Here is a 21,019-nt window from a genome sequence, read left to right on the forward strand (position 1 = left end):
GGCAGAAGCGGTTAGGGGCAATCAGGAAGGCAGACAGCGAGCAATTGGGAGCAAGCAGTCCTGGATTGTGAGAGGGATGTCCGACTGCCCGTTTAGGCCCGATCCCAGTAGGATCGGGCCTAAACGGGCAGTCGGACATACCTTGACGGGTCCCAGATTGGAGAGTGTGCAGGCTGGCCTGAGGGACATCCCCCCCTGTGCACAAATTTAGTGCACCAGGCCTCTAGTGTAAAATAAAAGGGAAGGACTGATTTTAGAAAAATACACCTGTATAGCAAGCTGTACAATAAAGTGTACAGTAGTGCTACAGATACTAATTCTTTGCAATATTTTTCCCTTCTACTCTCAACTATATTCACCTCTACATTGCTTGCTGCTACCTTTAATCACTAGTAATTGTTGTTGAAAGATACAGCTACATTAGTTTGCTCTTTAATGACTAATGGGAATTACAAAACTCCAAGTCTTAAAAAAAGCAAGAAGACTTCAAAGGAAACATTATTCTTTTAATCTTAGATTCATTTCCAAGAAGGGACACATTCTACATGAGTAGCAGTTGTTTTTAATGTGCTGATGAGCACTAGGTAAAGAAGATGAAATTGAACATGGTATATGTACTATCTGAAAGGTCTAAAGCAAACAGGTTACCAATGTTTGGTATAACAAACTGAAGAAATTATTAGCATGCTAGCTGATGTTCACACTCTTCAACTTTATTTTTAAAATGTGCTAGTCATTATTATTTTTGAACTGATATTTGATCACTATCACATTTTTCCATTTTATTGCTTTATTTATTTTTGATTTTTTAAAATTGAATTCATTAGAGGTAGCATCTTTCCTAATAACAGAGAAACATGTAAATTGACCATACCTCCGCTACGCCCACAGCCAATCAGAGTGAGTATGCAAATTGACCCAACAAAGATGGAAGTTAATTTGCATACATACCTGGGTCCTGGGAACCTCTTCGGCACCCAGGTCACTTCCAGCCGGCCATCCCATGGAGGCCTTAGGCTTGGGGGATGGGGGTACCCGCTTCCCAAGCCTACAGTCTTTTGCCGAAACTGGAGGCTTGGGAAGGGGCCAAGCCTGGGACTGGAGGGGCGGAGGGCAGATGCCTGCTTCCCAAACCTACACCCTGGGGTGGAGGCTTGAGGCTTGGGAAGGGGCCGAGCCTGGGATTAGAAGGATGCGAGTGGGGGGGTGCCCACTTCCCAAGCCTATAGCCTGGGGCAGAGGCTGTAGGCTTGGGAAGTGGCCAAGCCTGGAATTGGAGGGAAGGGGAAAAATCAATGGAAACATATCCTCAGGTGAGGATAAAAAGAAAAATAAAGAAATGTCATATCCTATGAAAGGCACATCTTGAAAATGCTTAAAGAAAGTTGTCATTTTTTCATGGTGAAGGGACTGGTGTCCATGTTGATGAAAATACCTTGGTGGCTGCAGTGACTGGCAGTGGCTGGGTGATGGGGCTGGCGCCTTCCCCTGATCAGCCTGGTTGCCTCCCGCAAAGGGAGGCCAGACTGCTCCAACAGGGAGCAGGCCTAAGCCATCATTAGGACATCCCCTGAGGGCTCCCAGTATGTGAGAGGGGGCAGGCTGGGCTGAGGGACCCTCCCCAGTGCATGAATTTTGTGCACTGGGCCCCTAGTTGGTTAATAAAATTACATAGGTTTCAAGTATACAATTCTATAATACATCATCTGTATATTTCATTGTGTGCTCACCACCCAATGTCTAGCCTACGTTTGTCACCACATATTTGACTCCCTTGACCCTCTTCCTCTTTCTGCCACCTCTTCTTCCCTCTTGTAAACACCATACTATTTTCTGCCATCGCATATTTTTGTTGTGATTTCTCTTAACATTAATCAAGAGAATATTATGTTTCAAGTGTTTATGCAATGAATGACAATGCCAAGATTTTTTCTTTCACTGTACACTGCATAATGATTCCAATCTATATAATTCAAGTCAGAAACCATCTGTTGCTTGAATGACATTTGGTTTGTTTAAAAGGCATCAATTAAACAGACATGTTGTGTAGCTATGACGATGAAAAAATATTTTGCAAATATAAAGAAGTAACATCTGAGACAAAGCAACATTCAAAACAAAACTTGTGGCTTCTATCATAGAAACAAATTTTCAAATAATTTAACAACCAGGAAATGTTAACTATTGACTAATATTATAAAAATAATTATTTGTATCCTATTTGATCTATAAATCCATCATCTCTCAAAACCATATATCAGCAGCAATATAGAATTGAATACTCAAGATCTGACTTTGTTAATTATGTAAATAAAATACATGGACAAAAAGGAAAAAGGGTAGTAAGATGGTAAAAGGTCTGAAAACCATGCCAAATTTGGATGGGGATATTAACATGGAATTGGAATATTAGTACATGAGGCTGAATTATCTTCAGACACTGGAAGGTTTGTCATGTAGAAGGAGAATCACACTTATTATACAGCTCTACAGAAGGCAGATCTAAGGATAATTGGTGGAAATTTCTCTTTCTGTCTATGTTTTTGTTTCTAGCCTCTACCAACCCTTCAAACACACTTTGAGGAAGACTAAGATAACCCAAATTGTTAAAACACAGTAAGGTAGATATAATTTTGAGCATGAAAAAAGTGGTAAGTATTTTAGCAATTTGCATGCCTTTTACTTCTCCTGGCATTGCTGTTTTTTGATAGTTTGAGGCTGCCTGAGGACTGCTTCTGGATAATGGAGGTCCTATGATAACTTATTCATTTTAATGTAAGTCCCTAAACCTAGATATGATTTGCACCAAAAATAATGTAGATGTTTCTTTTTTTTTTTTTTAATTGATATTTGGCTTTTATGCCCTAGACCCGTGGTCGGCAAACTGCGGCTCACGAGCCACATGCGGCTCTTTGGCCCCTTGAGTGTGTCTCTTCCACAAAATACCACGGCCTGGGCGAATCTATTTTGAAGAAGTGGCGTTAGAAGAAATTTAAGTTTAAAAAATTTGGCTCTCAAAAGAAATTTCAATCGTTGTACTGTTGATATTTGGCTCTGTTGACTAATGAGTTTGCCGACCACTGTTCTAGACCATTGTAATGGTCTGCTTTTGGTTTAATAGCTGGTTTTAGTACTCCTTAATGTCACTTTTGGACACATGCCAGTTTCAAAGTACTAGTATGTTCAGTTTCAGTTTGTCTTATTCTAATTGTTAGTTACGCAACTGTAATTTCTCAAACATTTGCAATAATGCTATTTTATTTAAAAATTCACAAAACTCTGGCAATTGCAAATTTACAATCAACAACATTCCAGAAAGCAGAAGCTTTATCCTACCTATCTACAAATAGATCACTTTCATTTTGGTTGCTTTGAAATGAATAATGACTCAAAAAAAGATGTAATCATGTAATGCCATGTAGTCTTCTATCATCAAAAAATATGCCTGGTCTTGGATAGTGTGACTCAGTTGGTAGGAGTGTCCTCCTGTACACCAAAATGTGGCGGATTTGATTTCTGATCAGGTCACGTGTAGGATGCACCTGATAGATATTTCTCACGTCTCTCTCTCTCTTCTTCTCTCTCTCCCTTTTTCTTTTTTTAAAAAAGTATGCTTAACTCAATTGCCAAAAATTAATAAAATAAAATAATTTTTAAAAAAAATCACCAAGTGCCATGAAAGATTTAAGAGTAAACTAGAGCTAAGGAAAGATATGATTCTGGTATAATTGAGCAACATGAAGAACTTTCTGCACATGCTAAAAATATGTTACGGTATTTTTTAATAAAGCCTTAAAATGTAAAAACTTCAGAAACAGAATGTGAAAGGGAAAATGAGAAATGAGACATACCATTCAAATGTTATGAAATGGAACAGTGAAAAAGCAATTAGATGAACTGATCTGTTTTGCAAGATGATTTGAATTGGAAAAGTAGGAAACTTAATGAAACATAGAGATAAATAGTAAAGACCTAATATATAATATGTCATCAGGGATATTTTACACTGGAAATTATTAGCTATAAGTGAGATTTATGTGGTGGTCAGATAATGCACATAAAAATCTCATGTTGAGTTTCTAATTTTTTCACATTTTAATTTATGATATATTGAATATTATAAATTATTTTGATGAGACAATACCCATGGAAAAATGCAAACCTCTAGCATCCAGAAAGAAGTTGTCAATTATTATAATATATGAGAACTCAGAAGCTAAAAATTGCTTACTAGTTTGATATTGACAATGTTTTACATATGAATCAAAAACAACCCTGCACATACATGGTAATGCCGAAAAAGTAGTAACCCCCACCTATGATTACCATCTCTAATCAGAGTTACTGACAATGGCAGATAATCTAAGGTAGGCTGGGTCAGGGTGTATTAGAATTGGCATCAGAGGGAGTGCAAGGTTGTATGATTAGTTTGAACACTTTGACAGGTAATTCTAATGAGCCCTCTGGAACATGATACTCAAGCATTCCATAATGAGATTCACAGGCTGGCCTGTCTTCATGCACCCTCTCTGCTGCCAGCTTCACCTTTCTAAGGTGCCATTTACATCATGATATGGAAATGTAAGGATATTCATTTGATGTATAGCATGGAATCATGCCTTCTTGAGGTATTATAATAGACAAGAATATTGGGAATTGATAGTTTGCTTGTAAATGATTCATCTAGGTGACAGCAGTATTATTTCTACACATTCATATTTTCTGGAATTTTGATTGATTTGAGTTAAAAACAAGACATGTAGCATCTAGATTAAAGGGAAAGACACCCTGTGAATTTTTCCCCAACTGGGAAAAAAAATAAGTAGCCATTCAGTAAGACATTTATTCAGGAATGATTCAGGATTTTTTCCCATGCCATAAAGTCACTGTTACAGTTAATAGATTGTTTAATTTGTATGCCACAGCTTCCTTGAAGGGCTGCAAACAGACACATTATGACATTGTCATTAGTATAATAGCTCTTTTATATTGCACAGTAATCATCTTCAACACTTGAAAAAAAGGACATTATTAATCCTTCTCTTTGAGAGACTTAGGAATGATTTTCATGTAATGGTTAATATTTTTAAATATATTGGATAAAAAAATACCTCTGCATTTTGAATGTCTTCATGTAATGAATCTGAGCAGAAAGGTACCATCAGAGAGAAAGGATTTACCCACTAACAAGTAAAGGGCAAGTGAGTTAAACCAGTTTTCCAAAATTTACTATAAAGGATTCATAAATTGTTCAGTTCATATCATTATTGTATGTTCAGTTCTATCTGGAAGTGTCACAAATTGCAAAATACAAGCTTAAGTAGGAATTATTAGAGTAGCTATAGGAAAAATAGCTAACAGGTTTTTTTTCTTATTAAAGGCTAATTTTTCAGAAGCTTTTAAAAACAATTCCTTAAAATTAAATTCTAATAATTTGACTTAAGAAAATATTTCATGGAAATTTATAAAACAACAAGAGGTCCGATGCATGAAGATTCGTGCAAGAATAGGCCCTTCCTTCCCCTGGCTGCCAGCATCACCTTTGCTCTGGCCAGAGCCACCTTCTGCCTCTTGCCTTGTCATGTCAGTTTGCATATTCCCTCCTTATAGGCTGTGTGTGTCACCATCTTTGTCGTGGAGTTACAGTCAATTTGCATATTCTGTCTTTATTAGATAGGATGGACAACCTAGCTATTCACAGATGTGGAAATATAGAGACTCTTGCTAATCCACTGAATAACAAAATAGAATACCTATATTTAAATAATGATATTTGAATGCATTCTATGGATTATAGAAATAGGTAAAACAGTGTTTCGGACTGTAAACTTTGAAATTGTGAGTGAGAAAGAAGTCAAATCCTTAGTGTCATTGAACTTATTTATGATTTAAAAATGTTATAAGCCATTAATGGTCAAACAACATTCCTTCATCTCCACTTGAGGACTTCTGATGTTTGTTAAAGCTAACATTAATAGAATTGTTTATTAATATGACAGTTTTGCTTTTAAAACCTCAAAGGTGTACACTAGTATATGATAATGTCAAATATAAGAACTGCATTTCAAGAACACAGTACTAGTGCTGGTACTGATTTTTGGCACATTTAGGAAGGGACAAAAACAGTTGTGCTCACTGAAAGGAGTCCTTACAAACCCTTCTATTCTCTGTTATTTACACCTAAGGGGATTCCATTAATGAGGGTCAAGAGGATTGAGGATGAGTACATGTCCAGGCCAATTACAGATAGATTCTATGGCATTTTTTGCAAGGGCTTTTAGTTAAGCTACTAGTATAGGTGTCCTAGGATGGGATGCATTTTTAAACTTAAATAGTGTTTGTTGTTGTTTTGTGCATAGATAAGCAAGTGAACACAAAATTCCATTCCCCTTACATTAGAAGGTAAGATATATAGTCTCTACTCCTACCATTTGACACAACTTTACCTTCTATTCACTGGCAATTTAAATTCTGTTAGGGTGTATGACTCCATGCTTAACCAGAACATTTTAAATCACAGATTAATTTATTTTGTCAGCAGTAAATTATTTTAGTATTCATAGATTCTTTTTATCTAGATCTAATACTTTAAAATGTATATGGTAAAACTACATTCACATGCACATACACTAAACACATAATATACATACCATGTACCATACGTATGGTGCATTATATATGTATATGTACTTGAAATATATCACTTGTGTCTTACAGGAAATAAAAATATTTCTTCACAGTTATGCATTTTGATGCAAGCAATTATAAATTAGCCAATGATAAACAGAATTACTTTACATACGATGATTTTTAAAAGCTGTGTTATTATCTTTAAGATATAGACAATAGTTAATTGTATATAAATATCTACAGTGTAGTGTTTTGGACATTTTAAAAAGCTATTTTTCTAGTTCTTATATTTTTAAAAGGTTTGTGAGTAAAAAGTGTTTATATTTTAATTGAAGTGGATGACAATATTTTAACAACTAAAAATAATTTTTGGAATTAAATGAGGTTTAACCTATAACTAAATGAGCATTTGACTTCTTAGACAGAGAGCAGTCAAATCCAACTTTGCTGGCCTGACAAAATTAGCTGGCTGTTTCCTCACATGGCAGAAGTTGGAGCATGAGCTTTCTGGTGTTATTTTTATAAGGACACTAATCCCATGAATGAAGACTCCACTCTCAAGACCAATCATCTCCCCAAAGTCCCACCTCTAAATTTCATAATGTTGGGTATTAGGTTTCAACATATGAATTTTGAGGTGCAAGACATTGTCTATAGAAAGAATCTTCAAATGTTTTCTTATCTCCATCTGAAAAGATTGCTGACTGTCAAACCTGAATTTGCAAAAGTATCCTCATTCTGTCATGGAAATTATTTTTTAAGCCCTATATTTTATTGAATTTATTGTGGTGACATTGGTAATAAAATTACATAGGTTTAAAATGTGCAATTCTATAATATATCATCTGTATACTGCATTGTGTGTTCACCACCCCAAGTCAAGTCTCCTTCCATCACCATTTACCATCCCTTCAACCTCTCCTACCTCCTCTCACCACCTTTTCCCTCTGGCAATCACCACACTATTATCTGTCTATAAGTTGTTGTGTTTTTTGCTTACATGTTTTACCTATTTTACCCAGCCTCTCTCGCCTTTTGACAGCTGTCAGTCTGTTCTATCAATGCATCTGTTTCTATTTTGTTTATTTATTGTGTTCATTGGATTCCACATATAAGTGAAATCATATGGTATTTTTCTTTCTCTGACTGGCTTATTTCACTTTGCTTTGTATAGATTTCTTAAATAATTATCTCTTAAATGTATATTGCCTACTGCTAGTAGTGAAGTATTTTGGTTGGTCTATTGTTACATAGCAAACTATTCTTAATCTTTGAAGCATAAAAAAGAATCAATTGTGCATTACATTTTTTTAAGTCAAGAATTGGGGTTGTGCACAGCAGAGATAACTATCTCTGCTCCACAATGGCTGGTGACTAAAATTGGATGAATTAAATGTTTGGAGATGGCTGGGATGACTCAAATGAGGCCCCAAACTGTAATGAACAGAATGGGTTCTTCACATTCAAATTTAACACCTGAACTACAGTGGCTGGAACAGCTGGGCCTCTCTGTCTATTGTACTTCCTTTCTATGCAGTCTTTCCACACAGCTATCTTGAGCTTCCTTATAGCATGGCAGACTCTTAGTAGTCAGACTTCTTTCAATGCATCTGGTTTCACCCACAGTGAGTGTTCCAAGGGAGCAAAACATAAGCTGCAAGGTTTGGTTACAGAGGGCCTCCCCATATTTAGGGTGGTAGAGTACTACATAAGGGTATGAATATGAAGAAATATGAATATCCATTGCAGAGGATATCTTTGTAGACTAGCTACTATATATACAATTGCTACAAACAAAATACAGCTACTTCTGGCGGAGTTATCACCCTTACTGGTTGTCTTGAGCCTTTTGTTTTGGAGACCAAATATTTCATCTTCATATTTGGCAAATATATATATATATATATATATATATATATATATATATATATATTGCCAAATATATATATGTATATATATATATATATATATATATACATATATATATTTGGCATCAACTATTATCCATACCGTGTAACTATTTTTATTTTTTAAAGTGTAGAATCAATTTAAATGAGTTCCGATTCAAAATATTGCCTCTAATTTCTTTGAAAAGATGATTTATACTTTAAATTTTCTAAGCCTACCTGATTGAATAAATTTGTTTATATTTACTGCTTTAGCCCACCAGAATTTTATAGATATAGCAATAAAATTTTGTTATATTTATTCATGCTTATTATTTAAAAAATGAATACTTTTCAAATAGTCACTTAATAAATCAATGTTGAAATGATTATCAGAATTTTCAATGTGCTTGAATATCTATAAAGGCTGACAGCTTCTTACTTTAGAGCAAGTTGACTTTATTCTACATCTGGATGTGCCTTGTTTTAAAATATAATGAAAGCAACTCTGTTGCCAGGAGCATCAGGTTCACAGAAGCCTGAAATTGTTCCCAGATCAACATAATGTTAGTGTGACTTCACTAAATAGTTGAAATGATGTATTTCTAAATTGGCTGCATTAAGCAATTATTCAGATCATTGCTGAAATCCTGTAATTTGCTTTCTTCCTTTCAGTCCCAGCGGCGTGTCACATTTCACCTACCAGAAGGCTCTCAGGAAAGCAGCAGTGATGGTGGACTGGGAGACCATGATGCAGGCAGTCTTCCCAGTACATCCCATGCTCTGCCCCTTGGCTATCTTCAGGAGGAGTATTTTGATCATGCTGCACCCAACAACCGCACTGAAGGGGATGGCAATTCTGATCCTGAATCCAGTAAGTTATACCTCTCTTTTCCTGAAGTATAAGTTTGCAAGTCAAATAACTGTAGCTATAATAACACTGGCAATTTAATAATGTTAATATGTATTACACACTTTTAAAAGGTAAAAATACTAAATTATCTAGGAGGCCCATATACATCCATTTACAGTATTTGAAATGTGTGATCATATCTACTTTGAATAAAACTATTAATGAAATTTAACATAGTCATTTTGTTTAGTCATAGCTAGGGTTTTGTCTTTATATCTGCATATATATGTATTTATATGTACATAACCAGCCATTTTATTTTATTCGTTTAATTTATTTGCATATATATAAATTATTTTTATAATTTATGAAAATTATTTTTAGGTTTATTTTTCTCATAAGAACCATATAAAATTAATTTTTAAGGAAATAAGAGATCCTGACTCCAATGCAGAGTAGTTGGTTTTAGATTTTCAATGATGTACTGAACACATGTCTTATGCCATGTTACTGTTTATAAAAAGATTCAGATTTGGTCTCCATACTAAAGGCATAAAAGGCTATATTTTATAAAATCCAAAGATGTTGAATTCTTAAAAAGGATCATGAAGCTAAATGGAGAATTTCATTAAATTTATTACCTTTAAATGTATTGAACATCCTGCTTCCTGATAATTGTAGGAAATACAAAATTTGGTAAGGTTATACATATCTCAAAATATTCTGATTTCCAATAATTATAATTTGCTCCAGATATGTTTCCTATACATAAAAGTGTATAGGTACAAAAGAGATACCATATATGTGAGAAGAGACATAGGTATAAACCAATATGAAGAAAAGAGACCAAGTAATGAGAATAAACATATGAAATAAATTAACAGAAAATAGAAATTTTGAAAAGCTATTTTGAACAATAAGGTTTGTAGGGGTGCATAATTAAAATAAAGCATGTTGTTCTCAGAACAAAATGGTTTCCCCATCATTATGTTTTAATCCTCTATTTTTGAAACTCAAAAAAATAAGGGAAATCAAGTGGTGGAACATCAAGATGTAATCTAAATATACAGAACCAATGATAACAGCATCAACTGTTTTCTCTCTACAAGAGTAGATATTGGATATTAAAGGCCTTTCAATATAAACACTTTAGAGACTTTTAGTCACCATTCCAGAAAGTCCTAAACATCTGCTATGTCTATATTCAATTTTATACTTACAATAATTTATCACTGTTCATTCTGAGAATGAAAAATTCTATAACATGCAACACTAATCTACCTTTCATTTACTGTGTACATGAGGACATAATGATTTCTAGTTGTGACTATATCCACCACCACAATAAACTCAGAGTCAATCTCTAATAAGAATATGATCATAAGTAACAAATATGTATTAAACTAAGTATCCTTGATCTTTTTTTACTCCATACATTATTGTTTTCATTGTAGGCCTATCACTTCCTTAACAGATAATATAAAGTTGAAATGAGCATCATTTCTATAAACTAAAGAGAGTTGATTCCTTTGAACATGCTATGTTACTAAGAAATTTTCTTAGAGATTGCAAAGCCAACAATGAAAGAATAAACTCAGAGTAAGAATCCACAGTGTGGATCTACACTAAAATAAAATTTCAAACTGAATGAGACCAAGATGGGATATTATTGATAGTAAAAGGGGCAGATTTGGTATGTGTCAGAAATTATGAAACATTAACAATATCCAATGCAGGTTTATTGATCCCAATTACATATGATAAATTATATATAATAATAAGTAGCCGTTTTAAAAATACTCACATGAAGAGCTCTTTACAGGACCTGATTTTATTTACAGTTAAGAGTGGACGGGTTGCCCTAACCGGTTTGGCTCAGTGGATAGAGCGTCGGCCTGTGGACTGAAGGGTCTCAGGTTTGATTCCGGTCAAGGGCATGTACCTTGGTTGCAGGCACATCCCCAGTAGGAGGTGTGTAGGAGGCAGCTCATTGATGTTTCTAACTCTATCCCTCTCCCTTCCTCTCTGTAAAAATCAATAAAATATATTTTAAAAAGAGTGCAAGGGTTAGCAACAATGCATGTGCTAACATAGTTAGAAGCTGTTTTTTTTCTTGCTTATTTCTACCAAGGACTAAGCATTTCTCTCCTCTAATCATATTGGCACTGTTATTTTGGTTATTAAATATTTTGTTCATAATTACAGAATGAGGCAATAGCAAAATGTAAGTTAATAAAGTTCTTTATTAATTAGAATTTATTTTAAAATCAGGATAGCTGTAGGCACTAATAATAGTAATACAAATAATATATTTTTGCTCTTTGCTATTTTAATAAGTTTATGCAAAGGGCAGAGGTAATTAACAATTAATGTCCATTTCTGTATATGTCTAAAATATTAATGGGTCAATTTTTAAGTTTTTTTTTACTATGAGTAATATCAACTACCTATTCTTCAACTGGACCTAAAACTTCCCTCTAAACTATATTCCAAAATAATATTTTGATTAGGTATTTCATTTTGGACAATAAAGAATCTTATTATTATAAGTGTAAGAAGCACAACATTTCACTTTTTAAAGAAGTTGTATTATCCTAAATGGCATATTAGTAAGATTTTTAATATAGTGTATGTGTGTGTTTTGTTTTTAGTAAAAATAAAAAAATAGCTGATACAAACTTTGCCATAGGAAAATAATTTCCTTAGATTAATACAGATGATAAGATATATTGATTCTTAAAAAAGAAACTCTATAGCTCTGAAATAGTACATAATAATGGGTTTTGTGATATGGAGCAGATGCCAATAAACTGTGAAGTGTTAGTCAATAGCACCACAAATAGGAATGTAAACTGCTGGAGGAAATAAATGTTGTCCTTAAGCAATTGAATTAATTTATTCAGATCCCATTTCATATTGTGAAATGCATTATATCCTCAATCTGCTTTCTTTTCTGCTAATGAATAGCCCAAAATAGTACATAGTTCTGAAAATTCCTTGTAACTTCACAAAAATAAATAGAAATAAACTTTTATGAATACAATTTCCCCAAAATGTGCTAAAGGGATTTATTATTGCTACTTTAACATATAGTTCCCAGTTTGATAAAAATCTGCTGATAAGATGAAAAAATTATGCTATTCATTCTCTCGAGTCTTTTGCCAAGAATATTAACTTTCTTAAAGAAACAAGCTAATGTAATCCAATTATTTATTTCTCTTTTAGGAGCAAGTTTAATAAAACATTCCCAAGAGTATTAGGACTAAAGAAGTTCTACGTTGAAAATAAGGAGGGATTATTGTTCATTCATGGAAAAATGATAAATCTCTCTGCCAAACTATAGTTCAGGTTAACATATCTTTGACATTCATTTATCTTTTGCTAGATCAGGTTTGCTTAGCACTCTAATATGGTACTAATTAATTCACAAAAGGAAGTAATTAATCTTTCCCTGGCAACACACTTTGATTGATCCTCTACCAGTAATCAAATTACATGTTATAAAAAGTGGAAGACCAATTTGATTGACTAGAGTATTACTTAGAGAAATGGTAAATTTTGTCTTGATCCGTGGAGACTGTTAGTATGGGATTATATTAGAGTAATTATTAATTGAACGTTTGATTAAATATCTAATTCTGAATGTAGACAATTGGTAAAATTAAAAAAAAGAAAACTATGAAACTTTAAAAAGAATCACCTATTGGTTGCCTCTTTGTTGGGAGATGATATGTGCAAAGAGTAGCTCCCAAAAAGGTTTAATTTCCAAAATATATAAAGAACTCATAAAAATCAACACCAAAGAAACAAACAACCCAATTAAAAAGTGGACAGAGGACCTGAAAATAAACCTCTCCCAAGAAGACATATCAACAGCCAATAGATATATGAACAGATGTTCAACCCCACTTGCAATCAGGGACATGCAAATTAAAACTACAATGAGGTACCACCTCACACCTATTAGATAGGCTATTATCAACAAGATAAGCAATAACACATGTTGGAGAGATTGTGGAGAAAAGAGAATCCTCAATCTCTGCTGGAGGGAATGTAGACTGCTATCACCTCTATGGAAAGTAGTCTGTTGATTACTCAAAAAAAATTAAGAATAGAGCTACCATAAGACCCAGCAATCCCTCTCCTGTATATACTGAAAAACTAAAAAATGTATTAACAAAGACATATGCACCCATATGTTGATTGCAGCATTATTCATGGTGGCCAAGACATGTAAACAACCAAAGTGTCCTGCAATAGAGGACTGGATAAAGAAGATGTGGTACATGTACACAATGGAATACTACTCAGCCATACAAAAGGATGAAATATTGCCATTTGCAACAACATAGATGGACCTTGAGAATATTATACTAAGTGAAATAAGTCTCTCAGAAAAAAACTAAGAACCATATGATTTCACTAATGTGGGATATAAAACTGAAACTTGTGAACACAAACAGCAGAGTGGTGTTTGCCAGAGGGAAGAGGCTGGGGGAAAAAAGGGGTCCTAATATAAGGTGCCAGGAAAAGATTTGACTTTGGGTGGTGGGCACACAGTGCAATATACAGATCTTGTAACATAGAAACCCACACCAGAAACCTATATGACCATGTTGACCAATGTCACCCCAGTAAATTTAATAAAAAATAAAAAACTAAAAAAAATTAAATAAAATAATCACTTAGTAATGGATCATTAAAATACCACCCTTCAAAACTAAGAACATTAGGGGTCAGATATCTGAAGGCAAAATAAAGCTGTCCAAATATTTTCCCAGGAAAATTTTAATATACATGTACAATTATTCATCTGAAAAATTCAGCAAGAAAATACCATTCAGTTTGTTAAAAAAAAATAATAATGGGTTATATATTTTATATGGATGGCAGTGCGTATTCTTCCAGAGTATGTCACAGAAAATTATATAAATCCATTTAGCAAGTGTTACCCATATAACTGTTCATTGGGTATTTTTGTTTGTTGCCAAATATCTAGGTTATTTGACTTCATAAGTTCTCTATATTTCTTTAAAATATATTTGTGAAAACCCAAATATCAATTCCTTTATTACAACAAAAATAAAAGTAAAGGCTGTCATTTTGTTAATATTGTTATGTGAAACAAATGAGAAAAGCACTGAACCTAAGAAAGAGGAGCTATGGTCCTTTAGTTGTTAATTATCCATCCAGGCCAATTCTCTCTCTGCTGACTATGTATTTGAAGTAGAGCATCCTAAAACTGTGTTCATTCTTAGCCTGTAATGTACTGTCAGTCCATGATGGTGGAGGGAGTAAAGTAATTAAAGAATTTGAATCAGCTCAGCAAAATTGAAGTCACATATAGAAAGATAAATTAATCAATGTGTCTCAGGAGTGATATTATCAATGATCATTTCTATCATGTTTCACTTGGTGAAAGGGACTGGATTCAGTGGTCCTGGATTCTAGACGTATAAGACAAATGCCTGCCAACTTTGATTGCCTTGCCAAGTGACAATGATATATAGCTTTATCCTTCTATTGAAATAAAAATTTATTCATGTAGAGTAATATTTTAAGCTAACAATAATATTAGCATCACTTTTTTCATTCTCAAAGAAAAATCACTGCATTTATAAATAATGTCTCTGACTACCAGCTTATTTCAGCCCTTGATGTGTTATATAAATAAAGTGTATATAAATAGATTACAAAGAATGGTTTTTACCCAAGTGTTAAGCTGTCTGCCATTGCTTGGGAAAGAATAAGGCACACTTGATAACAGTTAGTATACTAAACGAGCTTAGACAGATATAAACAGTGATCTAGTGGCAGATGATCTGTAATATACATTAATTTTATCACTTAAACTGACATGCTTTTGCAAAGACAGTTTTGCTCTATTCAAGCTTATGAAAGTTTAAAATATATGTGTATATATATATATATATATATATATATATATATATATATATATATATAATCATAATAAGAAAATGGGTGAAACAAATCTTATTATACCATCTTGTCATACCCAACTTTCTATACAGGAAATGCAATCACAACACAAACCAATGAAAAATTACTTATAATTTGTGGTATCTAGGTTTTGTGAAGGCAATGAAGGATTTATACTAGAGATAATCTAAAGAAAAAGTCACAAAGTCATGGATCAAAATGAAAAGTATATCTCTAAGGTTGAAAACTTGATGACATTTACAGGATTCTATTTGGGTGACAGCACCTAAGATGACTGTATTTTTGGTATCTTAAATCTAATATGGATTAGATAGAGGTTTATCACTCAAAAACAGGCCACACTGAGCAAAGCAATCTCTTATGTTGTGTTTCATTTTTAAAAAGACAAGCGTTAGGAGTTTGGCACAAGCTGGCAATTGAAAGCCAATGCCACAAGGTCTGGAATGTCAGTAAACTTGAATAACTGCCTTCAATGACAGAGAATAGGTGGCCTTTTCTTCACAATAATACTTAATTTCCTTCTAAATTTTTATCAGGCTACCTACACCATATAATAAAGTTCATTTGACATTTATATTTCTATTATTTATGAGCCAGGAGGCAGTTTTCTTTATGACCTTCTTATGTCTTTCTTCTGCTTCTTTTATCTAACTCTCACTCCTCACTTTTCTTTGCCTATAAGACTGTGCCATTTATTCCTCTTTACAGTTCTTTGAAATATAATATCAGTCATGCAAGATGCAATTTTTGGGTCACTTGGGGTATTTAGTAACATTAGTCACAGTCTAATTTCTTCCTTTAAAATAATTTATATTTTAATGAATGAAGATAAATATAGCAATATATTTTTCTCAATGACACTTTTAGATTGTACAGTAACTTGCAACTTTCATAATTGATTTCATCAACAGAACACTCAACAACTAATAAGTATCAAGGAATTCATTAAATAATGAATAACTATAGACAATCTTACCAGGCTTTCTGCATTTTGTTAATTTAATCTTTACTGGATGTTGAAGATACCCAATAGAAAATAGAAGTGACAGTGTTTGCTGAATCTGATTTTTCCCGTTTTAATCAGTAATCTTAGTAGTTGTTGCTTAAGTTCCATTGAAATGAAAATAAAGTACATGATCTAAGTATGGCACTTTTTATCAAAGTTATATCAGAAAGATTTGTAGGTTATATAAAAATTATTCTAAATAGAATATATGAAATTAGTCTTTAAGAATTTTTTTTCTCAGAAATTTCCTGCCCTGTAATTTGGATAGCTCTCAAAAAGCAATGAGAAAGCAGGTGATTTTAAATATTAATTTTGGTAATCTATTTAAATCATACTTTAACAAATTTGGATATTAACTAATACTTTTATTGTAATACATCATTCTGTACTCATTATTCATAAAATCTCCTTACCACAGACCATAGCAGATCATCTCATTTAGGACATAGTTTTGCCTATTACAGGTTCTAATTCAGACACTGAAATTAACTGGCTATGTGGCCTTTTAACCTTATTGTATCTTCTTTTCTTTAGCTATAAAATGAGGGAATTATACTGATCTGTTAATGCCCCTGCTAGGATCATTATTTTGTAACTTTTATAATCCAGAAATGTACATGTTAAGGTGTTGCCTTTTATAACGTTTTTAAATTTAAACCTCTAAGCATCCTTAATGCCATCTTGCTCAACTACCTCATTATGCAAATTAGAGAACTGAGATTTAGCCCTTTTAAGCAATAACTTAATGTCCTGAACCAAGATTTGATGTTTATCATGTACTAAGCTAGATCAGTCATTAATGTTGATAAGCAGCCACCTTTTGCAATCATTAAAGCAATTTGTTAAAGAATAGACAAGTATAAAATTTAAATATGATGCATTCCTCAAAGGGAACGTTAATTTTGGGGAATTTTTTTCAGTCTTTTTTTTTTAATGTAATTTTCAATTGTAGTTGACATGCGATATTGTATTTGGTTTAGGAATACAACATAGTGATTAGACATTTGCATACCTTAGAAGTGATCACCCACTATATTATGTCACTTATACCTGGAATCTAAAAAAATAAATAAATAAACAAAAAAATGAACAAACAAAAGAGAAACAAATTCATAGGTATAGAGAACAAATTGGGAATGTTTTAATATTTCCATATTTATAATACGTTTTTATATGCATGATGAGTTCCTATATTAAAAATAAAAAAGGTTTTTATTTGGAATCTTCTAGAGTTGTAAAGACAATTTGAACAATATGGACTGCTGATTTCCAAAATTACTATTAGTTTTAAACAGTAAAAGTTTTATAGGGAAAATGGCAGTCATGAGGGATGTTAATGATCATTATGTCAGGAAAGCTAGCTAATCTTTACTACTGTTATCTACATAGATAATTTATCATTTATTTATTTAATGTGTGTACTATTTGCAAAACAATTGGGATTAAAATACATTATTTATGGTAAATTTCCTCTGAATATTTTTTTAAAAATGTAATCAGAATATCAATGAGGTAAACACAGAAATAATATGTAAATATATCCCTCATCTAATCTGCTAAAAACTAGACTATCTATTCTTGAATTCCTGCCATTCTACCCTACTTCAATTTTCTGGAAAAATGATCCTATCTAATAAAAGAGGAATATGCAAATTAACCATACCTCTGCTACACCCACAAGCAACACCCACCAGCCAATCAGGAGCAAGTATGCAAATCAATCCAATCAAGATGGCTGCAGCCACAAAGCGAGAAGGAGGCTTGAGTTTCCTCGGCAATGGAGGAAGCCAAGTTTTCCCCACACCCTGGCCGGCCCAGGCCTCCACTCAAGGCTACAAAGTTTCAATTATAGACGATAAATAAATCCCAGATACCAGGGCCTCCGCTTGGGTCGCTGGGGGGCGTGGCTGGCCTGCAAACCACCACAGGCCCTTTGCCCAGACCGCCCCACACTCCAAGGGAACCCCCACCCTGATCTGGGACACCCTTCAGGGCAAACCAGCTGGCCCCCACCCATGCACCAGGCCTCTATCCTATCTAATAAAAGAGTAATATGCAAATTGACCATCACTCCAACACACAAGATGACTGCCCCCATGTGGACACAAGATGGCCACCATAAGATGGCCAGCAGGGGAGGGCAGCTGGGAGGGACCAGGCCTGCAAGGGAGGGCAGTTGTGGGCAATCAGGACAGCAGGGGAGGGCAGTTGGGAGGGACCAGGCCTGCAAGGGAGGGCAGTTGGGGGTGACCAGGCCAGCAGAGGAGGAAAGTTGGGGGCAACTGGACCTGCAGGGAAGGGCAGTTTGGGAGGCCCAGGCCTGCAGGGGAGAGCAATTGGGGGGGACCAGACCTACAGAGGAGGGCAGTTAGAGGTGACCAGGCCTGCAAGGGAGGGCAGTTGGGGGTGACCAGGCCAGCAGAGGAGGAAAGTTGGGGGCAACTGGACCTGCAGGGAAGGGCAGTTTGGGAGGCCCAGGCCTGCAGGGGAGAGCAATTGGGGGGGACCAGACCTACAGGGGAGGGCAGTTAGGGGTGACCAGGCTTGCAAGGGAGGGCAGTTACGGGCAAACAGGCTGGCAGGGGAGCACTTAAGCATCAATCAGGGTGGCAGGGGAGTGGTTAGGGGGTGATCAGACTGGCAGGCAGAAGTGGTTACGGGGAATCAGGAAAGCAGGCAGGCGAGCAGTTGGGAGCCAGCAGTCCTGGATTGTGAGAGGGATGTCCCAGATTGGAGAGGGTGCAGGCTGGGCTGAGGGACACACACCCCCATGCATGAATTTCATGCATCGTGCCTCTAGTGAAGTTATAATTAACAATGAACTGATTTTGATAGACTCAAGTCTACTGAGTTAATATTGTGCTATATAGTAAAAATGTTTGGAGTAAACATTATACTCAGTATTTATGGACAATGATTAGAACTGGAGATGAAAGGAGGATAACTTTAGGAACTAAAAATAAGCTGCACTCTGCTCAAACTTTTAGGAAGATTGTTTGCTTCCATTTATAATAAATTTATGACATGCAAGGTAATTCTCTGGATTGAGAAAGTTATACTGAAATTTTAATAAATATGTTTTGAGAAAAGTAATTTTTCATCTCAAAAATATCATTGTTTTCATAGCACAAAATTATCTAAGCATGTAAAAAACAATTTTTTATCAAATTTAGAATATCCTACTTCTGTTCCTCAGCTCATCAGTATTATATTACAAGGCTCACTAACACAATATACGTTTTTTATTTGTTTTATTTTTGATTGATTTCTTTATTTTTTAACTTAATTTATTGGGTTGAAATTGGTTAATAAAATTATATAGGTTTCCAGTGTACAATTCTATCATACATCACCTGTATATTGTATTGTGTGTTCATCACCCTAAGTCAAGTCCCCTTCCATCCATTACCATTTATCCCCCCTTTACCCTCTTCTAACTCCTCCCCTCTTTCCCTCTGGTAATGACCATATTGTTTTCTGTGTCTATGAGATTGTATTCTTAATCCACTCACCTGATACACTTTTCCAGAGTTGGGATGAGATTGTTTCCTTTAGATCTATGTATGAAAATTAATCCAAAACTGAGCTGCACAATTTTTTCCTACTTGAGACATCTATTTAACTGCATACTGCCTATATCCTTGAAAATTGTGTCCTCATAATATATAAATACTTCTTGACTTTGATTTGAAGGACAAGCCACTTTTACAGAGGCATATACATGTTAAGTCTTAAAGAATACAGCAAATTAATATCTTTATTTAAGACTAAAGTTTAAAAAAGACTAAATTAAAAATTAAAAAGGAATTCAGGGATACTTTGCTTTATTCAGACTCTAGTTACAAGGATGCAGTAATCATTAGAGGTATTTTTGAAATATGAATACAACAAAGGCCTTGGCAATTATTGGATTATCATATTTTGTATTCAGTTATTTGTTTGTTCTTTTCCAGAGATAATTTTCTATAAAAGCTAGTTTTACTAGTTCAGAGCCACTGCAAACATTGCAATACTAATGGCTTTTAATGTTTAGTTCCCATTCTCAAGGTTGATTCTAAATTGAATTTGACAGGAGAAGAGGATATTTTGAAAAACACCACCCAAATATCTGTTTTTATTCAAGTAGAAAATTAGGGTTTCAGGATTCAAATAGTATGAAGTCCAAATATTGAAATTCCAATTAAAACCGCCATCATATTGAGCTATTAACTCTTCCATTCTGAAAGAACTAGAGATTATCTCTTTCTGCAGAACAGCTTAGCTTCTAAAATATCTGAAATCCAAATATAATGGGGAAATATCTTAAACAGACTGAACCCAATTCAGTAGCCATGTAACTCTCTGAAATATCCCCCTCAGGGTGTCAAAGGATATGAACTGTGGCTAAGTAAAACAACAAAAACAACAACAACAACAACAAAACACCTTTCATCTAGAATGTTCCCATAATGCCCAATAAGCTAAAGTGAATCTGTCTATACATTATCACTTGATAAAGCATAAAAACACACTGCTTTCAGAGTTGAGAGTGACAACCACTTGATAGGTGAAATTAATCACATATTTTAAACTGTATTTTCTGAGCTGTTTCAGTAATACTAACTTTGTAAAATGAAAACATAATTATAGCAAGTTCAAGCTAAAACCTTAAGAGACCTTGATTTTAAAACACATTCATTTTCT

General features: G+C 34.2%; 1 protein-coding gene across 1 annotated transcript in view; it reads left to right on the forward strand.

Annotated features, from left to right (window-relative positions):
- The window catches only part of PCDH11X (protocadherin 11 X-linked), a 1,111,291-nt gene that overhangs the window by 771,861 nt on the left and 318,411 nt on the right, over positions 1 to 21,019 (forward strand). Inside the window, exon 6 of the mRNA XM_080652463.1 lies at positions 9,192 to 9,390. Coding sequence (XP_080508589.1) covers positions 9,192 to 9,390 — 199 coding nt within the window. The remainder of the gene's footprint in view (positions 1 to 9,191; positions 9,391 to 21,019) is intronic.

This window comes from Plecotus auritus (assembly GCF_963455305.1).
Source record: "Plecotus auritus genome assembly, chromosome: X".
Taxonomy (NCBI): domain Eukaryota; kingdom Metazoa; phylum Chordata; class Mammalia; order Chiroptera; family Vespertilionidae; genus Plecotus; species Plecotus auritus.